General features: G+C 39.0%; 1 protein-coding gene across 9 annotated transcripts in view; it reads right to left on the bottom strand.

Annotated features, from left to right (window-relative positions):
- The window catches only part of TP53BP1 (tumor protein p53 binding protein 1), a 93329-nt gene that overhangs the window by 55626 nt on the left and 13214 nt on the right, over positions 1 to 24489 (bottom strand). For 5 of the 9 annotated variants that reach the window (XR_007152744.1, XM_047861204.1, XM_047861201.1 and 2 more), the window contains exons 2-9: positions 13247 to 13435; positions 12486 to 12670; positions 12186 to 12279; positions 11667 to 11751; positions 3897 to 4030; positions 3165 to 3323; positions 2658 to 2787; positions 726 to 892 (exon numbers count right to left, since the gene is read on the bottom strand). Coding sequence is in view for 8 of the 9 variants with exons in the window: in XM_047861204.1 (XP_047717160.1) it covers positions 726 to 892; positions 2658 to 2787; positions 3165 to 3323; positions 3897 to 4030; positions 11667 to 11751; positions 12186 to 12279; positions 12486 to 12670; positions 13247 to 13253 (961 nt within the window). In the remaining variant the exon portion in view is untranslated. Of the gene's footprint in view, positions 1 to 725; positions 893 to 2657; positions 2788 to 3164; positions 3324 to 3896; positions 4031 to 11486; positions 11554 to 11666; positions 11752 to 12185; positions 12280 to 12485; positions 12671 to 13193; positions 13211 to 13246; positions 13436 to 24489 lie in introns of those variants that run through there. The other 4 variants (XM_047861197.1, XM_047861198.1, XM_047861202.1 and 1 more) reach the window with 4 other exon arrangements.

The following is a 24489-nucleotide window of genomic DNA, read 5'->3' as shown; positions in this document are numbered from 1 at the left end:
AGCTATTCTGTCCTTAATATTAAATTTACTATATTGGGGCACCTGGGTGGCTCAGTTGGTTAAGCGGCCGACTTCGGCTCAGGTCATGATCTCGCAGTCCGTGAGTTCAAGCCCCGCGTCAGGCTCTGTGCTGACAGCTCAGAGCCTGGAGCCTGTTTCAGATTCTGTGTCTCCCTCTCTCTGACCCTCCCCCATTTGTGCTCTCTGTCTCAAAAATAAATAAACGTTAAAAAAAAAAAATTAAAAAAAAAAATTTACTATATTATTCCTCAAATCTCCATTTCCAACACAGAGAGAAAACTATGTTAAAATATAAAACAGGGGCGCGTGGGTGGCTCAGTTGGTGGGGCGTCTGACTTCGGCTCAGGTGGTGATCTCACTGTTCGTGAGTTCGAGCCCCGTGTTAGGTTCTGTGCTGACAGCTCGGAGCCTGGAGCCTACTTCGGATTCTGTGTCTCCCTCTCTCTCTGTTCCCCCCTGCTTGTGCTCTGTCTCTCAAAAATAAATAAAGATTAAAAAAAAATTTTTTTAAATGTAAAACAGCAATCATTCCCAAAAAGCCTTTCTCATTAATCAGTTAGAAATGTATTTTCCTTCCATACTACAAACAAGTCTGCATACCTTTTATAAAGTGCCTTCTAATTCAAACAGTAGGCTCAGAACAATAATAATAAAGTTTGGATCTTTGGAGAAGAGGAGCTACAGCAACTAATCACTCTTTATACCTGTTTTATTGCTCTGGTCAAACAAGTCTTCCTGAGTTGACAAAACCTCAGGCTCTGGGGACTTCTGAATCTGCAGTCCACCTTCCAAAAGTTCTTGAGCAGATATTTGTTCTTTTGTTTCCACAGCAGCAAGAGATACTTTGCGACAAGGAGGCATGTCCTCTGACCTAGGAAATTCAAACCACCAGGAGAAAAAGTTGCTATACATTCAAATGCTTTCACCTTTGAATTAAGATTTTCCTGGGGCACATGAGTGGCTCAGTCTGTTGAGCAACTGACTTTTGATTTCAGCTCAGGTCATGATCTCATGGGCGTGAGGTTGGGCTCCACACTCGGCATGGAGACTGCTTAAGATTCTTTCTCTCCCTCTGGCTCTTCCTCTCTCTCAAAAAAAAAAAGAAAAGAAAAGAAAAAAGAAATAGAAGAAGCCTTTCCTGTTTTGTGTTCTCCTTTAATAATTTCAAAACTTCCAGAGGCTCTATTTATTCAAAGTTGAAACAAGCTACTTTTTATAATGACATGAAGACCTCAGCCCATTTAAAATCTTGTCTCAGTCTCTCACACAGCAATTTTCCAACTTTGCTCACAGCTGTGCAGCATGCTGTCCATGATTTCTCATGAGTGATTCAAGGATTTTTGTTACATATACTGTTACCTACGTGAGCATGAAGGATTCTAAACCAAACCACAACAATGCCAGTCCTAATGAGGACCTTCCACAAAGTTTAGATGTGAATTATCCTCTGTGCTATTGCCACACACATTATCTGCTGCTGACCTTTTCCATTTGTTCTGCTCAACCTAACCCCCAAATCAAGAATCCTTCATACCAATACCACTCACACATGTAAAACTCTCATTGCTGGCCCCTTTCCAGAGACTTGGGAGGTTCGCCTATTAAAAAGTTAGCAAAACTAGCTACAGGGAAACTTCCTAAAGAAAAGCCTAAAATGTCAGCCCATGTGAGGGTGAGTGTTTTGTATTAGAAAGACAACTTCTCTTGGGGTGCCTGGGTGGCTCAGTCAGTTAAGCCTCCGACTTTGGCTCAGGTCATGATCTCATGGTTCATGGGTTCAAGTCCTGCATCAGGCTCTGTGCTGACAGCTGGAGCCTGCTTCAGATACTCTGTTTCCTCTCTCTCTGCTCTTCCCCTTCCCCTGCTCGTGCTCTGTCTCTCTCCCTCAAAAATAAACACTAAAAAATTAAAAGAAAAAAAAAGACAAAACAACTTCTCTTGATAGTCAACTTGTTCAGGACTCCATTCCCCACCATTTGTATTGAAGGAAGTTATAAGAAAATACTGAATGCTTATTCATCACCTCTCCCAAACTGGAAGCATCCCACTTTTCCTCTGCCATATCCAAACGTGAGCTGTTGACCAGAGGCAATGCAGTTTGGGACATAATAATCACCAGAGGCACAGCAGAAGGATAAGCCCAATTCCTACCAATTCCACTATAGGACTTGGGAAAAGAATATGTCCATAGCTATACCATAAACTATTAGATGTAGGATACATGAGGACTCAAAGCAATATGGGTGTTCCTCAATTATAAGAAGAGTAAATTTTCAAATATAATATTCATGTGATTCCTCATAACACTAGAGATAGAGAAGATAGGAACTCCTCCCACAGAGACAGTGTCTCTGTAGACAAAGATCAGAGAGGAATGACAACCAAAGATTAAGGAGTCATGCTTACAATTACGGCAACAATAAAATGGCTTTGTAATATGCCTAAAGATAAGGACACGGTTAAGAATTCATAAATAATTTCCACTGGACCAGAAATATGCACAGTACAAGGGGGGAGGAAAATCAATAATTTCTAAAAATGTCTCCATCTAGCCAAGTAAAACAAGTATGAAACTTAAAAATACTTTCTAGAAACTATAAAGTACTATAACAGAAACCTAAAAGAGCAGAGTTTACCTTGCAGGTGGTGAACTTTGCTCATCTACCACATGTACATCCTTACTGGGCTGTGCTACCACAGGGACATCCTTGCTGGGCTGTTCTGCCATGGGCATATCTTCATTGGACTGTTCTTCATGCTTAATTGCTTGAAGTTTTAGAAGACAGGAAGGAGATACTTAATTTTCCAAAGTACTAGAAGCAGTCCCAGATGCTTTTTTAAAGGCAAAGATTTAACAAAAGAAGTCCAATTTGAAAATATAAACAGACATCAATGCAAAAAGAAAATAACCAGTAACCTTAATCAAAACTAACCAAACCAAACTAAAACAAACCTTACCAAAACTCTTAATCTGCAACCCATCAACTAACAAGTATTTGCCAGACAACTCTACAACCTTACTATACTAACTTGATTATATTAACCTAGTAGTTATAAACTGTATTAAGGAATGAATAACTAGCTCTAGCTTAGGAGGAAAACGCTTATAAACAATTCCAAATGCCAAAAAACATGTTTCATACCAATATTAGCATCCACATCAGACAGCCCAGTGTAACTAGAGTTGGTAGTTACTGACAGTACAGGCTCTTTGTCTACTTCATATGTCACAGTATGTTCTTCAACATCCTGGCTCTGGGAGAGTTCCAGAACTCCAAAGCCCAACTGTGATGAGGCAGGATCTAGAAACAAAACCCCAAGAAGTTAGGTAGCATCCCACAATATTATGCACTGTGTAAGGTCCTGTCCCTTAGCAAAACAAAAAGGTCATTTTAAGTCCTTCACAAGAAAGCCCTGCCTCCAAAGTTTTTCAAAATAAACTCAAGAATAAAGGCACTAAAAGTGAAAGGGAAAAATACATAACAAAACAAAAATTACATATTCTAAAACCTTCTGAGCACCTAACATATAGGTAGCCTATGTCTACTTTCTGAAGATATACATAAACCATACCCACACACACAGTAATTCAGATTATACTTCCACCCACAAAGCATACATTCCCAAAATATTTGAAAACCAAATGTAACAAGAAAAAGAGTCAATATGCAGAAAGAGAGCTATCCAATGAGCATCAAATTCCTGAACATCAAATTAGGGGGAATATCTTAGACAAATGCGATTTTCTTAATGACTATCCTCATTTTAATGATGAAAAATCTATAACCTGACAACAAAGAGAAATTTGGATATCTTCATGCTTATGTGAAAGGGACTTAGAACAATCTACTATCTAGATAAAGGCATAAAGCTACCTTCAGCACCAAGGGAGCGTGTGGTAGTATCATCTCTAATATCTTCTTCCTTTTCCTCCTTCTCCTTCTCTTCTACCTCTTCTTCTTTCTCTTCTCCCACAGGAGGAGCAGATTCCACTGACATTCCCAAAACACTACATGGAAAGACACAATCATGTGTTCTCAAATAGGATGGGACACTTTGCTCAAAGCACTCTTCTAAATTTATTGTAACAGCCCACACACCAACCACCTCTTACGCAAATGTGAAAAAAGTAAAAAGCCTCGCCCCCATCAGTGCTTCTTTCGACAGAAAGCACCTGAAAGGATAACAACTCAAAACGCTGCACTGAATTAAAGAACACAAATATTTAACAGAAGAAAGGAATAAACACATTTGAGTTTTCACTTTCTCCGAAAAAATATAAACAGGGAGAGAAAAACTGACAAGAGAATAACTGACAAGTGACACAGTAAGATATGCATTGGATATGCAGTGAAGGGACTCAAAGATACATCAGCTGAACCAGACACAGTTCACCAAAATATTTAAGAAAATTTTTTAATGTTTATTTATTTTTGAGAGAGAGAGAGTGAGTGCGGGGGAGGGTCAGAGAGAGAGGGACACAGAATCCGAAGCAGGCTCCAGGCTCCAAGCTGTGAGCACAGAGCCTGACCCGGGGCTCGAACTCATAGACCAAGAGATCATGGCCTGACCCAAAGTCAGAAGCTTAGCCGACTAAACCACCCAGGGTCCCTACACAAAAATATGTTGGTATAAAAATCTTAGACTACATACATAGAACCAGAATGTCTGAATAAAATTCTGGTAAAAGGCCTGTATATTTAGAAGAAGTTAAGATTACAGGTCAAAAAACAGAAAAGTAAAAGACAACAATCAGGAAAAAATATTACAACAAATAGAACAAAATAACAGTCTCCCTAAAATAGAAGGAATTCACATGAAGAACCCCAAGACATAGGTGAACAGACAACTCATAAAAAAGGAATATAAGTATCTTAAACATGTAGGAAAATAGAGAAAACAACTGTTGCCCATCAAATTAGGAAAAAAAAATTGTCAATACTATACTACTATTCAGTGCTACCCAAACCTGACATAAGCACTATCATATACTGTTTACGAGACTCAACCATTGAGTTTACTATAAACTAATAGAATGTTTCTGGAGAACATTTGGAACATTTGGAAAAATGTTTCTAAAAAAACCTCCAAAACAATGTATACACCTAATAATTTCTTTTTTTTTTTTTATATTTTTTTTAACGTTTATTTATTTTCAAAACAGAGAGAGACAAAGCATGAACGGGGGAGGGTCAGGGAGAGGGAGACACAGAATCTGAAACAGGCTCCAGGCTCTGAGCTGTCAGCACAGAGCCCGACGCGGGGCTCGAACTCACGGACTGTGAGATCATGACCTGAGCCGAAGTCGGCCGCTTAACCGGCTGAGCCACCCAGGCGCCCCTACACCTAATAATTTCAATAATTTCAATTTTAAGAAATAATTTGAAATGTAGAAAAATCCTTGTGCAAACTTATTTCTCAATGTTTACTGTAATTAAGAAATACCTAGGGGTACCTGGGTGGCTTAGTCAGTTAAGTGGCCAACTTCAGCTCAGGTCATGATCTTGTGGTTCATGAGTTTGAGCCCCTCTTTGGGCTCTGTGCTGACAGCTCAGAGACTAGAGCCTGCTTTGGATTCCGTGTCTCCCTCTTTCTCTGCCCCTCACCCACTCACCCTCTGTGTCTCTCTCATAAATAAACATTAAAAAAAATTTTTTTTAACTTTTAAAAGAAAAAAACTTCAGTAAACTTATTAAGAGTTTTAACTGTCAGGGCGCCTAGGTGGCTCAGTCGGTTAAGCAGCCAACTTTGGCTCAGGTCATGATCTCACAGTTCATGAGTTCAAGCTCCACATCAGGCTCTGTGCTGACAGCTCAGAGCCTGGAGCCTGCTTCAGATTCTGTGTCTCCCTCTGTCTTTGCTCCTCCCCCACTCATGCTCTGTCTCTCTCTCTCTCTCTCAAAAAAGAATAAACGTTAAAAAAATTTAAAAAAAAAGTCTTAACTGTCATGGGAAAAACTCCATGTTGTTAAGCAAAAATGTCAGCAAACACAAAATTTTACTCTACACATGTCTGCTATCAAGTGTGCACACAAAAAAAGAAGGAAAATATGTCAAAATGTTTACAGCAATTAGCCTCTGGGTGGCAGAATTATAGATAACATTTTTTCTTTCCTTGAAGCTTTCTACACATTTAATTATTTCATATAAAGACTACTAAGCAGAACTATAATGAGCATAAAGAGGTGAAAACATAAATTTGCAAAGTTAGGGGACCATGATCCAAGGAAAAGGGACTAGTAAAGATTTTCACACACAAAAAATAGAACATTACCTATGTAACCAGGAAGACTAGTTACATAACCTCACGAACTATAGCCCCAAGTTGAGTTTCTTGGGAAACAAAGTCCAAGAGCAAACATGACAAAATGTAGAAGAGCAATGAAAGACAGCACGAACCACATATTTTGGCTCTTCTTCAGTCTCCTTTAGTGGTTTTCCTTCATGTCCCTCCCTCCCTCCCTGACCTCTAAGTTCAGTGAGTCCTTGGAGCTCTTCTCCATCTTTACTCACCTCCTTAATGATCTTACCCAGGCTCATGGCTTTGAATATCATCCACATGCTTATGACTTTGCAATTTAAATCTCCAGCTTAAGACATTCCCCCTGAGCTCCATCCAGACTTGCACATCATCAAGTGTCTCCAATTGTTTACTGAAAAGGCAGCTCAACTTCAACATGTCTAAACCTGACCTTCTCCTCTTGCAGTCTTTTTCCATCTCATCTAGCAGCAACCCCATTCTTCTAATACTCAAACCAAAAATGCAGAATCATTGTTACCTCCTTCCTCTCATACTCCACCATCCAATCAGCCTTTGAATCCTATTTTCAAAAAACCCAGAATCTCACCACTCCTTATCTACTTCTACTCTGGTGTAGCCACAGTCATTTTGCCTAAATTATTTCAATAGTCTCCTACTTGGTCTTCCTGCCTCTGCCCTTGCTCCTCCTTCAGTCCATTCTCCTTTTTAATTTAAATAGATTTTAAATTTTTTCTCCAGCTTTATCAAGGTACAATCAACAAATAAAAATTGTACCCTCTTCTGTCTACTCTTGATCCAGCAGCCACAGTGATCCTATTAAAATCTAAGTCAGATCATGTCATTCCTCTGTTCAAAACCCTTAAATGCCTTCCTATCTCAACAAGAGTAACAGCTGACTTCCTCACAGTAACCCATAAGGCCTTACATATTCTGGTTCCCCTTACTTTTCTGACCTCTTCTCCCAATTCTCTCCATCACTGTACTCCAGCCATGCTAAACTCCTTGCCATTTCTCAAATATTCCAGGCACACTCCTAACTCAAGGCCTTTGCACTTGGCTGTTCTCTATGTAATGATTGCACTTAACCCAGATAACAGCAGAGATCACTTACTTAAGAACTTTCTTAATGTTTTGTTTTGTTTTTTTTTTTTTTTTTGAGAGACAGAGCACGAGCAGGGGAGGGGCAAAGAGAGAAGGGGACACAGAATCCAAAGCAGGCTCCAGGCTCTGAGCTGTGAGCACAGAGCCCTATGCGGGGCTTGAACTCACAGACCCTGAGATCATGACCTGAGCCAAAGGCGGACACTTAACTGACTGAGACACCCAGGCACCCCACTCAAGAACTCTTAATCAAATGTCTTATCAGCCAAGCATTCCCTAAGTCACCCTATCTAAACTTGCAACTCCTTTGATGTTTCCTATCCCCTTCTCTGCTATATTTTTCTCTTCAGCCCTTATCAGTTTCTAACATACTATTTACTTATTGATCATGTATTGCTATATCCCATACAAGAATGTAAGCTATATTAAGGTCTATGATTTTTTTTTTCTGCATCTCCAAAATTCAACAATGCTTGGCATATAGGAAATACCCAATAAATATTTGTAAAATGATCAGGTGAATCCAAAAAGGCTTGAAATAAACCAGATTATAGGCAAAAAAACCCAGTCCTAATGGTTAAACTTTTCTCCACTGTCTAAAGCTAATGGAAAGGAAAACAAAGGTTTAAATACATTATTTAGAAGTACAAAAGTAGCTGACATAAGAACTAAAATAATTATCAATAATTGGGAGCGTATGGAGTTAAATCCTCATCTTTCATTATGGAATTCAATTGTCTTAATTTGATAAAATAAGAAATGGCAGTATTAGTTTTACAATATTGTAAAATATTAGTTTTACAACACTATTGAGCACCAGGAAGATAACCTCTCCAAGAAGTTAAAACACACTTACAGCGTAGCCTCTGTGAAAGGACACCAAGGGTGGGAAAGGACTCTGCTTTTAATTATGTTATTTTTAAAATAAATTATGTATTTATATTACTCTGTTAAAAATATTTGACAGATCTCACTAAAATTAAAAAACCGCTCTGTGAAAAACCTTCTGAAGAGGATGAAAAGATAAACTAGAGTGAGAGAAAATATGTGCAAACCAGATAGCCTACAAAGGACTAATAACTAGAATATATAAAGAACTCTAAAAACACAATTTTTAAAAATCCAATTAGAAAATGGACAGAAGACATGAACAAACATTTCCTTGAAAAGGATGTACAGATGGCAAATAAGCACATCAAAAGATTTTCAACATCATTTGCCACTAGGGAAATGCAAATTAAAATAATGTGATATCACTACACACTTATCACAACGGTCATAATAAGAAATTGTGACAACACCAAATGCTGGTAAAAATGGAGAGAGACTGGATCTCTTACACTGCTAGTGAAACTATATAATGGTATAGTTACTCCAGAAAGAGTTTGGCAATTCTTAAAAAACTAAATATACAACTACCAAACAGCCCAGCAATTTCCCAATGGCCATTTATCCCAGAGATAGAAAGATTATGTTCACTTAAAAACTAGCACACAAAAGGTCAGAGCAACTTTATTTGCAATAGCCAAAACCCAGATCAATCCAGCAACAGGTAAACGGTTAAACTGTGGTATATCCATACCATGGAACAACTACTGGGCAATAAAAAGTAATGAACCACTAATATATGCAACAATTTGGACAGATCTCCCAGGAGTTATGCTGACTGGGGGTGTGGGGGGGAAGCCAATCCCAAAAGGTTAATGTATGATCCCATTTACATAACATTTCGAAATGACAAAATATTACAAAGGACAGTCTTAATTAGCGATTGCCAGGAGTTCAGGTAAGACAAAGAGGTGAACATGGTTATAAAAAGGCAGATACAGAGGTAACTAGACTTTATAAAAATTCACATACATGAATACAAGTAAAAGTGGGAAAACTTAAATCATTCAGTAGATTTTATCAATACAGATATCCTGGTTAATATACTATAGTTTTGCAAAACGTTAGCATTTGGGCAAAGTTTATAAAGGATCTCTACATACTATTTCTTACAACTGCATGTGAATCTATAATTATCTCAATTTTTTAAAACGTTTAACAGAGAAGGGCACCTGGCTGGCTCAGTCAGTGGAGCATGCAACTCTTGATCTTGGGGTTGTGAGTTAGAATCCCATACTGGATGTAAAGAATACTTAAAAATAAAATCTTTAAAACAATAAAATAAAATGTTTAACAGGGAAATAAAACAATCTATATTTCTTTAGTGTATTTTAGGATGCTCCATGTTTAGGACCATCAGCTTAGATCAACCGAACACTAGGTAAGAGAGGAAGATTTTTTTGGAATTTTATGCAAAAAGTTCACAAGCAGCTTTTTAAAAAATACTTGCATTAACGAATAAATGCATACAAATGGAGATCAATATACCTGTGTTTTGAAGAACTTTCATTCTCTTGGAATCAACCCCAAATCCTTTCTAGATTCATGGCCTTTGCACTTGCAGTTCCCTCTGGAAAGCTCCTCCTCCCACCAGCCACTCTTCTCCCCAGCTCTTCAAACATGTCTAACAAATTCATATTTATAGTTTAGATCACATTCCTCAAAGAGGCTTACCCCTATCACACAGATTAGGTCATATTTTCTTTCTTTCCTCCCTCTTTGAAATAACAATTGTAACTGAATAGCTGTTTATGTAATGATTTAACACCTTTCTCCCTGTTAAATTATAAGTTCCATGATGGCAAAGCCCCTTTAAAACACCTTACCACAGTGCCTGCACATTTCCTGAATGTAAACGTTCAAGGTTTTTTGGTTTTTGTTTTATTTTGTTTTTTTAGGGAAAGGGCAACACATCAATGCAAAAAGGGAAAAGTGATAGTATGGGACTTCTCTAACAGCAATGCTTCACTTATGAGGGGTATACATACTTCCTGCCCCCACTGGTTCAAACCAAGGTGCTGGGTCACAAAAACACAAATAACTTTGGCACATGTTTACTTTAAAGTATCATAAATTCAAATGCCTACAGAAAGCAAAACAAGGTAACAAAAAGGGGTGAAGTGGCTAAGAACAAAAGCAAAAGTACTGCAGTAAAAGATGAATAATTAACTTCAGTGTCCATGTACAATAGTGAATTGTAGGGACTATGACAGACCAGAGCACTCATGCTCACCTATGCAGAGGTTAGCTGCTACTCACAGCTCCAGGCAAATGTTACCAATAATACAAAAGTTGCATTACCTCTGGACTAGTAATGCCAGAAGCTGAAAATTCAAGTTTTATGTAAAATTTCCCCATTTAAAATTCTACCAATTATTTCAAATATATTTTACAACCATGTGTGGGCCAAAGACAAGCCAGCTGCAGGTCAAAATAAGCCCACCAATTTGCAGATTGTTCCAAAGCACCAACTAATAATTTGGGAGAAAAAACTTATGTGCAAACAGAGTATTAAATAGAAGGCAAAAAAAAGGGGGTGGAAGGGCATTTATTTTTTAGATAAAACCATAGTCTTTCACCACCTCAACCTGACATTCTCCTCTTTGACTAGCTCCCTTTTCCTACTCAGCCACCACAAGGCTCCTGAAGTTATCTAAGTTCTCTTTTGATTTTAGTAATTTCAGGCAGAAGACTAAGAAGCACTGAATAGTAAAAAAGAAAGAGAAGGCACTGGAGTCAGGAGGACTCAGAGCTCAGTTGCCACTTATAAGCAATATATTCTAGAACAAGTTATCTAACATCTTCACCCATCAGTTTCCCCCTCTATGTAATGGAAAGAATATAATGTCTTCACTGTACAGCTGCTCTAAGGATGAAATTAAATGGGAATATGTATCAAACATCCAATCCTGACAGAGGATCCTATCCTAACAGAGGATAAACTCAAAAAACGGACAATGTAAAACTACCCATAAGACAAAGTAAAAATTGAATACTGGTTAGGGTATGAATTAATAAACATCCTGGGTCTAAAACTGGTAATTTAGCTGGTAGATGGAAAGCATGCCTAATAGTTTTGATAACATGCCTAAAATTTTTTTGATTATTTTTTCCATTAAGTCATATCTATGCTAAGAATGAAGAATGATTATTTATTTTACGTGTACAATACAAATCACAATTTGAATAATACAAGTGTAAAAAATGTTATTACCTTCACAAAAGAGGTTCTGGCTATCAGTACTAATGTACCAGTGAATATGATCCTCAACTCCCACTACCTAATTCACAAAAATAAGATTAATCCCTTTATCGTTGGGATGAGGCAATAGGTACAGATAAAAGAAACGACCCATTAATAAATTTAAATAAATTCCTTCCAACACTAGTATACCTGGTTGTCCTGTTTGGCTGAGGTAACTGTTCAATGACCTGACTGATGGTACCACCTGTGTCCAAATGAGAAGAATCCATAGGGTCTGAAAAAAAAGAGTGGACATTAGTACAAAAGGCATTTACTACCGAACTTTAATACCAAACTTTAATACAAATTCAGAAATGTAGACAATATCAATCTAATCATCTACATTAAAAAATCAACTTTCTGGGGCACCTGGATAGCTCAATCGGTTAAGCATCCAACTTCAGCTCAAGTTGTGAGTTCAAGCCCTGCATCAGGCTCTCTACTGTCAGCACAGAGCTGGCTTTGGATCCTCTGTCCCCCTCTCCTTCTCCCTCTCTGCCCCTTCCCCTCTGGGTCTCTCTGTCTCTCAAAATAAATAAATAAGCTTAAAAAAAAAAAAAACTTTCTGAGTGCCTTATACGCATTCACCACAACCACATAATGTTTAGATCCACCCAGTTACAACAAGAGCACTCTTGCAAAAGGGACTATTAGCTTTAAACATCTCACCTGCAGCTTTGTTTTCTTTCAGATGCTCATTGAACCCACTATTACTATCTCCTTGTTCTTCTCCAGCTGTTTGTTCAGGATTGGACACAACATCCTAAAAAACATACATACATAATATCCCTACTACATATGAAATAATCCAAAATAAGGCATACTTTTGTGAATGTGTTGATTTCGTTTTTCCAACCAATTTTATCCAAAAGATAGAGATCTCCTAAGTACTTAGATTTGCTAATTGTTCTTGATTAGATAAAAAAAATAATTTTTCCTCAATCCTTTCCAAACAAGATTATCACTCACCAACACAGGGTTCTCTTTGTGTGTCTGTAGATTAGGAAGGTGTCGAGATAGCAGACTAAAGCGAGAACCAGAATCATCTTCTAGAACCTGGCTTTCAGGCTGAGAATCTTCAATTATCAGGCAAGGAGTGTCTTGCTGAGAGAAATCTGAATCCAACTGACTTCCAGTAGGGTCCATCTGCTCCCCTGGTATGGAATAACAAAAGATCAGTTGTGTGTAACCTACTAGCTTTCCTCTCGCAGTCTGAGCTTAAATAATGGGGCGGAGGTGCAAGAACTAGGAAAAGGGACCAGTCTAGGACTCCACTTAGATTATATTTATAATCGCTGCAAACACTTTCCTATCAAACCTCCCAAGGCCTTATTTCCTCGTTATTTACTATCAGTCTGCCAATCCTTCTCCTCCTCTTCTTTTCCATCACCTTCCCGTAGACACCCTTTCCCCTCCTTCCTAACCTCTTCTCTCCCCGCCTCTTTTTCCATCCCCCACAACTCTCCCTACGTCTTTCTGGCGCCTCTACCGCCCCCCAAAAGGCTGCTTTGTAATCTCTGTTCGCCAGAACACTCACAGCCCTTCACGTTTACTCAAGACCACCTAGCCTTCTTAGCTACTGCTTCCCCACCCCCTCCTCAGGGCCCTCCAACCCTTTCCCCGTCACCGCCGCCATGCTTGCCACCCCGCCCCCTCCGGTCAGCCATCCCTTCAGACCCGAAACCCAAGCCTTCAGAGCTCACTGCGCCCCCACTTTCTGCAAACGGTACCAGGCATCCCAGCGGGAGATCACTCGCGCTCGAGCTAGAGGTCTCTGCACGCTCCCAGCTCCCTCCAGCTCGATCCCCAGGTCGCCGCTGTAGCCACCGCCGCCACCGGCCGCGAACTCCCCCTTTTCCCGTCGCGTCACGCAGTACCGGCTCGCCCATTCGCTGCTGCTGCCCGCCACTCAAGAAGCCCTGTGGATGATTCGAGGTTGAGGCAGAGTGCCCCGCCCCACGTAAGAAAAAGGAACACCGCGGCGTGTTTCCATGGTAGCATGGACGTTGCAGGCCCTCCCCCTAGTACAGCCAGAGAATGACAGTATCCTTGAACCGAAGGGACCTTGAGAGGGCGTGAAATATATTCCCCTGCCTCCAGGACAATTGTGTGTACCACTACTCAGATATAAGAGAACAGACTTCTTTTCTATCGTTCATGCACTTTGAGGCCCCTTCTCTTACCTTCTTCCGTAGAAAAGCAGAGGGTTCCCCAATTTCTAATAAAAGGGCAAAGACGAGGATCCAGGATGGCTAGTACTTCAGAGCTGGTGAAACTGAAGACAGACAGGATGCTTGGGGTTTTACCTGTGTCACTTAGAATCCCTTTTGTGGGCCTCTAACTGAATTCGAGGGCCTCACATTATGCCTCTGACAGTTTAGGTTTGGTTTGGGTTTTTTTTTTTCCTTTACATTGTCTGAGGTCCCCAATAAAGCATATTTTTTCCCATTGCCCTCTGCAGTCTGGAACGTAGGTCAAGCTTCACATTCGCTTATCATTGCCCTCTCTTTTATGAGATTGAAACCTAAGGAGACTATAGCCCCAGACCTTTTTTTGCACTTCCCATTGAATTAAGCAGGGTGATTCTCAAGACTCCGTGGAGAAGAGAACAGCTGCCGCCCCTTTAACTACATGACCTCAAAAATCCCTCCCAAGCCTTGAGAGTCTATTATCCTAATTATGGTGCCAGGGTCTTATAGAAGGTGTGGCAGCTGGGACTTGTTTTAATGAACTAGACACCATAAGGAATATATGCTTTGTTTTATTTAAGTGGTGGTTGGATCTAGAATGGAATTCTAGCTAGAGCAGCTGTCAGTGGGGAAAGTACCTAGCACACCGCCAAGCACATACATAGCTAGCATTCAGTAGGAGGTAGTTTTCTGTCTCTACCCCAGGTTCAGAATGACTTAGGTATAGCCCAATCATGATTTTCCAATATTCTAAATGTCCAATTTAGTACCTTATATAAACTAAGAGAAAGTGGAGCTTCCTATAAACCAGTCTTCTCCCTGCTTTTATAAATTACAGTGATCACATTTTTTAAAACAAAAATCAAAGCATATCATGTGAATATATGCTACTTATGGAAACAAAAGGACAGAACCTTTGAAATTAAACTGTCCTGAAAAACCTAGAATCTGTTGTTGCTGTAACTAGAATACAATTAGGGTCCCTGGAATGTTTTAATAGTGGAACAAAAATAGAATAGAACACACAGAGACACATCCCACTTCTTAATCTTGAAATCATTTATAATTGATTCCTCCTTTCCTCCACTCCTAATGCTGCAGAAGACCAGTGACCAAATAAATTTAATCCTGAAAGCACCAGGGCAGGTCGATATTAAAAACACTAGGTAGACAAAGTAAATTCATCTGCTCCATTTGTGAGGGCTCAAACAACCAGTTCCTATTGTGGACAAATCTTGATCTCAATTCCCATAAAAATACCCCAAAAGTCACTATACTTTTGCTCTTTTCTGTCCTGCTATTGCATTTCCCCTCCCCAAGTAAGACATAAATAAATAGGCCTTCTTGATTATTTGAAAAGCAAATTGCATGTGTTTGTTAAAACTCACAAAACTCTACACCAAAAAGGGTAAATTGAACCTCAATAAACATGACTAAAACTAAATAAGTAAATAAGACTGAGCCATTCCCATTACCAAATAAAACTGTGAAGAAAAACAGTGAATTCCTTGTTAGGCAGTATAACAATTAAATTAATCATTACATTACCCAGAAAGATTAGAAAATGCAGGCAGGATGGTTACCCACTGAGACTGACTGATTGTGGTTAGATGAGCAAAAGGCCTTTGTTGACTCCTAGGCTGCAAAGGACATCAGCACCGCTACCCACCTGCATGTACATCTTTAGCTAAGCCACCTCAGTAGAGAGAAATCTAATCTACCTCTAAAGACAAGAAAATCCTAACAGACTTTGTTAACCCACTTTAAAATTTAATAAACCTCATTGTCAGAAATTTTTATTCCAATCATCTAACCTAAATCCTTTGTTCTAGAGCTTAAAGCCATTTCCTCTCATATTGTCTTTAATTGACAATTCATTTTAAAACCTGGATAAATTTTTGTATGGCTGGAATCATTTCACCTGGTCCAATAATTCCATAATATATTTCAACCAATGAAACAATAAATAGAAGTGTTATAAATCTAATTTGTTAGTCTTTTTCTGAGGTCTTCTCACAGACTTCTCTAAGCAAAAGAACCCCAGGTGGCTTAAATCTACCACACAGACACTATTTACCAACCTTTAAATTTGCTTCATTATTTTCGTCTGGAAACTCAGTTTGGGAGTTCAGTGGCAGAGAACCTTACTGATGATACGACAAGTACTGAATTTGATGAAAAATTATTACATATCCCTTTTAAGCAGCAATACTCAAGTATTACATTCTGACTTATATTTATATATAATTGATTTCAACCCCTAAGATGCCTTCTGTTGTACCTGGACCTATACAATCATGTCCAGTCATATACCAATGATATAATTAATAACATGTATCATATTTTCACTATATGGAAGGCATTGTGGTCTGTTTTACATTCATTACCTCACCTAAAAGCCTCATAACTCTCTGAGGGTTACAGATGAGGGCACTAAGGTTTAGAGATGAGATAATTTGTGTAATGTGTTAGAGCTAGCAAGGGAGAGGGTCAGAATTTAAACACAATCCCTAGTGTTCTAGAAATTCATAAGAATAAATTAAAATAATATGAAGAAAACAGAGGAGAAATTGAAAAGTTGTCAACTCCACATCCTTATGTAGAAGTTAAGTCAACAAAGAGGTGATGATATAATTAAAATGTGAAAGCAAATTGCTTAAGGTACTCAAAAATTGCCTATGATACTATATTATCTTCCTAACAATAGGCTGATAGACCTGGTACCTGCAACGCCTGTAGTGGAAGCAATCCCACTGGTCTGTATCTTATCTCTACAGAACTTCCTCCTGTTAATTTTAAGTCAACTTTTTATTTTGAAAAAAATTTCAGAGCAACAGAAAAGTTGCAAAAATAGTATAATTAAAAAATAGTATAATGATCTCTTTCATAAACCCTTTCACCTAGATTCACACATTGTTAACATTTTGCCACATTACTCCTACTCAGTTTTTTTATTGTAATGTTAAAATACATATAACATAACATTTATTGTTTTAACCATTTTTAAGTGTACAGTGCAATGGAAATAAGAGCATTCATGGTTATGCAACCATTACCACCATCCATCTCCAGAATTTTTTCATCTCCCCAAACTAAAACTCTGTACCCATTAAGCACTTACTCCCCATTCCTCCTTCCCTCCAGCCCCAGGCAACCACCATGCTACTTTCTGTCCCCATGAATTTAACAACTGTAGGTACCTCATATAAATGGAACCATACGATATTTGTCCTTTTGTGTCTGGCTTAGTTCATTTAGCATAACGTCCTTGAGATTCATCCATGTTGTAATCTTAGAAGCTTGTGTCAGAATTTCCTTCCTTATTAAGGCTGAATAATAGTCCACCGTATGCATATATCACATTTTTAAAAAATATTTTACTGTTAAGTAATCTCTCTACCCAACATGGGGCTCGAACTCATAACCTCAAGATCAAGAGTCACATGCTCTACCAACAGAGCCAGCCAGGTGCCCCTGTATAAATCCCTGTATATTTTGTTTCTCATCCTCGTTCATTGTAACCCACTTTTCTAATCTCTCCAGAGCCCCAATTTTGCCACACCCAAGTATCCATGAAACCCCCGGAAGCACATTAGCAGAGCACACTGCCCATTACATCTAGTGGCATTTTCTAGCCAGCCAATCAGCAATAGGCCTTATCAGCTTGAGTCTTCCTCAAACACACAATACCAAGCATAATTGTGACAGTAGTATTAGCTGCAGTTTTCTCCCTCCCACCTTTTCAAACATCTAACCTAAACAGTTGAACTCAGAAAAAAAAAAAAAAAAAAAAGGCTGGGGTTCAACTCCACCAGGAGCCACTTGGCCGCTTACCTGGAAACAGAAACGAAACGTTATGGTATGGAGGAGGTGGGTGTTGGACGGAATCTTTGCCCATGTGAATATTGATGGAGACTACCATCCTCCCTTTGGTTTATTCCTCTTTTTCTAGCAGTACTCAAATCTCCATATCCTGGTAGCATCTTTCCTCCATTTTACTCTCCTATCAAGCTCTTGGACTTTCTGTTTCCTTCCCCTCCAAATTCCATTTTCTCCACACACACCAGTAACTCTATAATCCTTTGCAATCTGGCTCCAACCTCCATAAACCTGGTGCCTACCACAATTCCAGGCACAAAGCAGTTACTCTAAAAATCTTTGTTAATAACCAATTCTGAAAATTTCCTGTCAAATCACCTCATTAGCTTTGACTTTTATAGTATATGATGGTGTTCCTGATTCCCTCCTCCTTAAAATTCTCATTCCGTGACTCCAGAGTTCCTGGCTTTCCTCCCTCTCAGCTTTCTTTCCAATCCATAACTTCCTGGAATCCAGTACTACAGGATGAGAATTAAGAATTAAGAGTGATATCATGGGGCGCCTGGGTGGCGCAGTCGGTTAAGTGTCCGACTTCAGCCAGGTCACGATCTCGCGGTCCGTGAGTTCGAGCCCCGCGTCGGGCTCTGGGCTGATGGTTCAGAGCCTGGAGCCTGTTTCCGATTCTGTGTCTCCCTCTCTCTCTGCCCCTTGCCCGTTCATGCTCTGTCTCTCTCTGTCCCAAAAATAAATAAACGTTGAAAAAAAAAAATTTTTAAAGAATTAAGAGTGGTATCAACATGCTACAACATGGATGGAACTTGAAAACATTATGCTAAATAAAATAAGCCAGACACAAATGGACAAATATTGTATGATTCCATTTATATTATGTACATAGAATAGGCAAATTCATAGAGACATAAAGGAGAATGGGGGGGGAGGGAGGAAAAGGGAAGTTATTGTTTAAGGGGTACAGAGTTGTGGTTTGGGAAGATGAAAAAGTTCTGGAGATGGATGGTAGTGATGGTTGCAGAATGTGAATGTACTTAATGCTACTGCACTGTACACTTAAACATGTTTAAATTGGTAAAGTTTATGTTATATGCATTGTACTACAATTTAAAAAGTTTTTGAATGAGACAAAACTAAATTTCGGTATTTAAAGATACACACCTAAGTCATAAATAATAATAATAATAATAATAATAATAATAAAGAAACTATATGATTAACAATAAAAGTCAGAACTAGTGGTTAATTTTAGAGGAGCTAAAGAGGTTTTAATTCTTTTTTTTTTTTTTAAGGGGTTTTAATTCTTTAAGAGGCAAGGGTGGTGATTGGAAATGTTCTAACTTTATTACCAGGAGCATTAACAGGTATACTATGTATAATTCATACCTTTGCACATTTATATTTTATTCATTTTTATGTGGGTTACATTTCATAATAAAGATGATTTAAAATAGGGGCGCCTGAGTGCCTCAGTTGGTTAAGCGTCCAACTCTCGGTTTTGGCTCAGGTCATGATCTCATAGTTCCTGAGACTAAGCCCCGCTTGGGATTCACTCTCTCCTCTCTCTCTCTCACTCTCCCAAAATAAATAAACTTTTTCAAAAAAAGGTGATTTAAAATAAATAAATGTCACTGATGCCAAAACTAGTAATGTGGTGGAAAAGAGGGTACTTACAAAGTCTCAAAGTATCTCCCTAAAATGTATTAAATTATTACAAACAGAAAGTAGTACATTTGCAGTGAAAAAAAATTCATGTTCACCAACGTAACCAAATGATTCCAGTTAACATCACTAGTAATGGGACAAAATACCATCATGTGTCACTTGATATGATGCACCGAGAAGGAAATAACATCACTTTAATTGTATTCCTGCCAAAAATTTATTACCTGAATCTGACCATGAGGAGACATCACATAAACCTAAATTGATGGATGCTGTACATATAACTAGCCAATATTCTTCAGAGGGAGACATAGGAAACAAAGAGAGAGAGAAGAAGAAGAGAAAAACATGCCAAGATCAACAATGACAAAGAAAGACTGAGGAACTGAATCAGATTTGAGCAGACCTAGGAGATAAGACCCAAGACCATCAAATGCAACATGTAATCAGGAACTGAACCCCAGACAAGAACTCGGTTTTCCTTCTGCTACAAAGAACTCTAATATTACCACTGATGATATCCGAATAAGGTATGTAGATTATATAATAGTATTGAATCAATGTTATCTTCCTGATCTTGTAGTTGAAAGAGAAAGAAAGAAAGAAAGAAAGAAAGAAAGAAAGAAAGAAAGAAAAGAAAAGAAAAGAAAAGGTAGGATAAAGAGAGTGGTACCAAATTATCTGAGATTGGAGCTGAGCAGGGGTGACATTAAGCAAAACTACAAGAAAAGTTTACTGCACCTAACATAGGAATGGGATGAAAGTAAGAAAAGGAATATTCTTAGAGCCTTTGAAAACAGAAAGGCCAGAAATCAGAACCAGGATGGTAGAAGATGAGAAAAGTCATCTTGTAGATTAACACAAAAACAGGGGTGCCTGGCTCAATCGGTTGAGCATCCGACTCTTGATTTTGGCTCAGGTCCTAATCCCATGGTTGTGGAATTGAGCCCCCGCATAGGGCTCCGTGCTGAGTGTGGAGACTGTTTGGGATTCTCTCCCTCTTTCTCTACCTCTCCCCACCTCGCATGCACATGCTACATTCTCTTCCTCAAAATAAATAAATAAACATTAAAAAAAAAAAAAAACAGTTATTCCTGAACTCTTAAGTCCCAATGGGGAGAATGTTCTGGGCCTGAGAAATATAAGAAGAAAATAAAACACTTCAGTGGGAAAGGACACCATGCTGGTTCCTACTCATGCATGTGGCTGAACCATGAAATGTTTACTCATCCTCTGAGGTAAGTGTGTGTATACATAAAATCATGTACACAGCGCCAATTTTATATTGTACTCCCCATATTACTATGTCATATTCTCCTTCATTCCACTCTAGGTCACTTTAGTCATCTCTCCTCTGTATTTTTTAAAATTATTTTAATTCTAGTATGGTTAACATACAGTGTTATAATAGTTTCAGGTGTACAATACAGTGATTCAACAATTCTATGCATTACTCAGTGCTCATCAAGATAAGTGTACTCTTAATCCCCTTCACCTATTTCACCCATCCCCCCATCTACCTCTCTTCTGGTAAACCTCAGTTTGTTCTCTATAGCCAAGAATCTGTTTTTGAGGTTTCTCTCTTTTTTAGTTTGTTCTTTTGACTCTTAAATTCCACATATGAGTGAAATTCATATGGTATTTGTTCTTCTCTGACTTATTTCACTTAGCATTAAACTCTCTAGCTCGGGGCGCCTGGGTGGCTCAGTCGGCTGAGCGGCCGACTTCGGCTCAGGTCATGATCTCACAGTCCATGAGTTCGAGCCCCGCGTCGGGCTCTGTGCTGACAGCTTGGAGCCTGGAGCCTGTTTCAGATTCTGTGCCTCCTTCTCTCTCTGACCCTCCCCTGTTCATGCTCTGTCTCTGTCTCAAAAATAAATAAACATTAAAAAAAAATTAAAAAAATAGAAAAAAAAATAAACTCTCTAGCTCGATCTATGTTGTTGCAAATGGCAAGATTTCATTCGTTTTTATGGCTGAGTAATATTCCATTGGGTATATATGCCACGTCTTTTTTTTTTAATTTTTTAATGTTTATTTATTTTTGAGATATATAGAGAGAGACAGAGTGCAAGCAGGGGAAAGTAGAGGGAGGGAGAGACACAGAATCCAAAGCAGGCTCCAGGCTCTGAGCTGTCAGCACAGAGCCCAACATGGGGCTTGAACTCACCACCCGTGAGATCATTACCTGAGCCGAAGTTGGACGCTTAACCCACTGAGCCACCCAGGCGCCCCATACCACTTCTTCTTTATCCATTCATCTGTTGATGGACACTTGGGTGCTCCCATAATTTGGCTATTGCAAATAATGTTGCAATAAACATAGGTGTGCATATATCTTTTCAAATTAGTGTTTCATATTTTTTAGGTAAATTCCTAGTAATGGAATTACTGGATCATATGGTAATTCTATTTTTAGTTTTTTAAGAAAACTCCATATTGTTTTCTACAGTGGCTGCACCAGTTTGCATTCCCACCAACACTGCATGAGGGTTCCTTTTTGTCTACTTCCTCACCAACACTTGTTGTTTCTTGTGTTTTTTTATTTTAGCCATCCTTTGTTTTTTAACGTTTATTTATTTATTTATTTTATTTTTTTTAACGTTTATTTATTTTTGAGACAGAGAGACACAGAGCATGAACCGGGGAGGGTCAGAGAGAGGGAGACACAGAATCCGAAATAGGCTCCAGGCTCTGAGCTGTCAGCACAGAGCCCGACGCGGGGCTGGAACTCACAGACCGCGAGATCATGACCTGAGCCGGAGTCGGCCACTTAACCGACTGAGCCACCCAGGCGCCCCTTCGAGAGAAAGAGACAGAGTGTGAGCAGGAGAGGGGCAGAGAGAGAGGGAGACACAGAATCTGAAGCAAGCTCCAGGCTCTGAGCTGTCATCACAGGGCCCGATGTGGTGCTCAAACCCACGAGCAGTGAGATCATGACCTGAGCTGAAGTCTGATACTTAACCAACTGAGCCACCCAGACGCCCCATATTTTAGCTATCTTGACAGGTATAAGGTGATACCTCATTGTGGTTTTGATTTGCATTTTCCTGATGATGAGTGATGTTGAGCATTTGCATGTGTCTGTTGGCCAACTGTATGCCTTCTTTATAGAAATATCTGTTCATGTCTTCTGCCCATTTTTAAATTGGATTATTTGGGGTTTTTTGGTGTTGAACTGTATCATTTATATATTCTGGATATTAACCTTTTATTGGATAGGTCATTTGCAAATATCTTCTCCTATTCAGTAGGTTGTCTTTTTGTTTTGTTGATGGTTTCTTTGTTGTGAAAAAGCTTTTTATTTTTAGTCCCAATAGTTTATTTTTGCTTTTGTTTCCCTTGCCTCAGAAGATATATCTAGAAAACTGTTGCTACAGTCAATGTCAGAGACATTACTGCCTGTGTTCTCTTCTAGGATTTTCATGGTTTCAGGTCTCACATTTAGGTCCTTAATCTATTTTGAGTTTATTTTTGTATATGGTGTCAGAAAATGGCAATTTTTTTTTTCATGTAGCCTTCCAGTTTTCCCTACACCATTTGTTGAGGAGAATTTTTCCCATTGCATATTCTTGTCTCTTTTATCAAACATTAATTGACCATATAATCATGGGTTTATTTCTCTGTGCTATCTTAGATAGGGTTGGATCCTAAAGGCTGATCTATTATTCTGTGTGAAGACCACCTATTCCAGAAATAGGCTAGTCACTCCTCAGGCCACTCATGGCTGGTTTGATGCTCTTTGCTCCAGACTTAGCTCCTGAGCTAAGAAGCTCCTTCGTTACACGTGGAGAATGGCTCTTCTGAGGAATTCTAGAACCAACTCCCCCAGGCTCCAGGAGTAGGGGCATAGGGAGTCACCAGGGAGAAGCTCTGGGGTCCTCTGCTCTGTCCACACACCCAGGCACCTGGTAGAGTGAACAAAACTTTGTTTCTTTCTGGAAAACAGTCTCACCTGCCAGAGCTGCTGACAGGCATGAAGGTGAAGAGAAAAGGTCTCATGAAGAGGTGATCCTTCTGTGTCAAGACTTATTCCATGATCACTAATGTTTCAGTTTTGTTTCACAATTGCACATTGCTGGGGACTTTACAAGCTGTTGGTTGCATTCTCAAATATGGGGATTTGAAAACGTCTTTTAGTAGGCACCCTCCACAAGTATCAAGGGACCTCTCGACTATAATTTTCAGCTCTTTTCTTTCTTCGGACATCATCTCTCTGAGCCTCAGATTTTATGAAATGCAGAGAAGGACCTTGCACACAGGGTTGTGAAGAACAAAACAGATCAAAGCTCTTAGACCAGGGCCTGATGTATACAGCAAGTGACCAATAAATGCTGGCTCTTATCATCGTTATTGCAAAAAAATAAAAAAATAAAAAATAAAGGCTGAACTAGGCAATACAGAGTCAGTGTGCTAACTAGTTAGCAAGAACTACAGTAACACACTTTGGCCCTGCTCAAATATAAGACCATCAACATAGGGAGTCTCATGAACCTGAAGCCAGAATATCCATAGCCCTGACGAGAAATTTCTCAGAAATACTAGTTCATTTATTAATTTCAATTCACTTATGTGAAAGACACCATTCTGGCTCCATGGTAGTAGTGGAAGGAAAGCAATGTATAAAGATGATTAAGATATAGTTCCCACACTCAGGGAACTTATAATTTATACAGAGGATAAGGCATGTATACAAATAACTATAATGCAAGATACAATAAAAGTGCTGAGGAGTTCAGAGGAGAAAGAAGTCAAAAGAAATAATTTTAATCATGTGTATAATAAATATTTACTTGGCTACCTGGGTAGCTCAACGAGTTGAGCGTCAACTCTTGATTTTGGCTCAGGTCATGATCCCAGGATCTGGAAGCAAGCCCCATGTTGGGCTCTGCACTGAACTTAGAGCCTGCTTAAGGTTCTCTCTCTCTCTCTCTCTCCCTCTGCCCCCTACCCCACTCACGTGCATGCTTTCTCTCTCTCTCTCCCTAAAATAAAATTTAAAAACCATTTTTTAAATGTTTATTTATTTTTGAGAGAGACAGAGTGCGAGTGGGGGAAGCACAGAGAGAGAGGGAGACACAGAATCTGAAGCAGGCTCCAGGCTCTGAGTTATCAGCACAGAGCCCGAGGTGGGGCTCAAACTTGCAAACCGTGAAATCATGACCTGAGCTGAAGTCGGATGTTTAACCAACTGAGCCACCCAGGTGCCCCTAAATTTTTTTTAAAAAACAATAAATGTAATGAATATTAATGACCACTTACTATGTTTACTCTTGCTCTTTTTTTTT

The sequence above is a fragment of the Prionailurus viverrinus genome, chromosome B3 (genome assembly GCF_022837055.1).
Source record: "Prionailurus viverrinus isolate Anna chromosome B3, UM_Priviv_1.0, whole genome shotgun sequence".
Taxonomy (NCBI): Eukaryota; Metazoa; Chordata; class Mammalia; order Carnivora; family Felidae; genus Prionailurus; species Prionailurus viverrinus.
The sequence above is the reverse complement of the archived record's forward strand: the minus strand, read 5'-3'. Positions and strand labels throughout refer to the sequence as shown.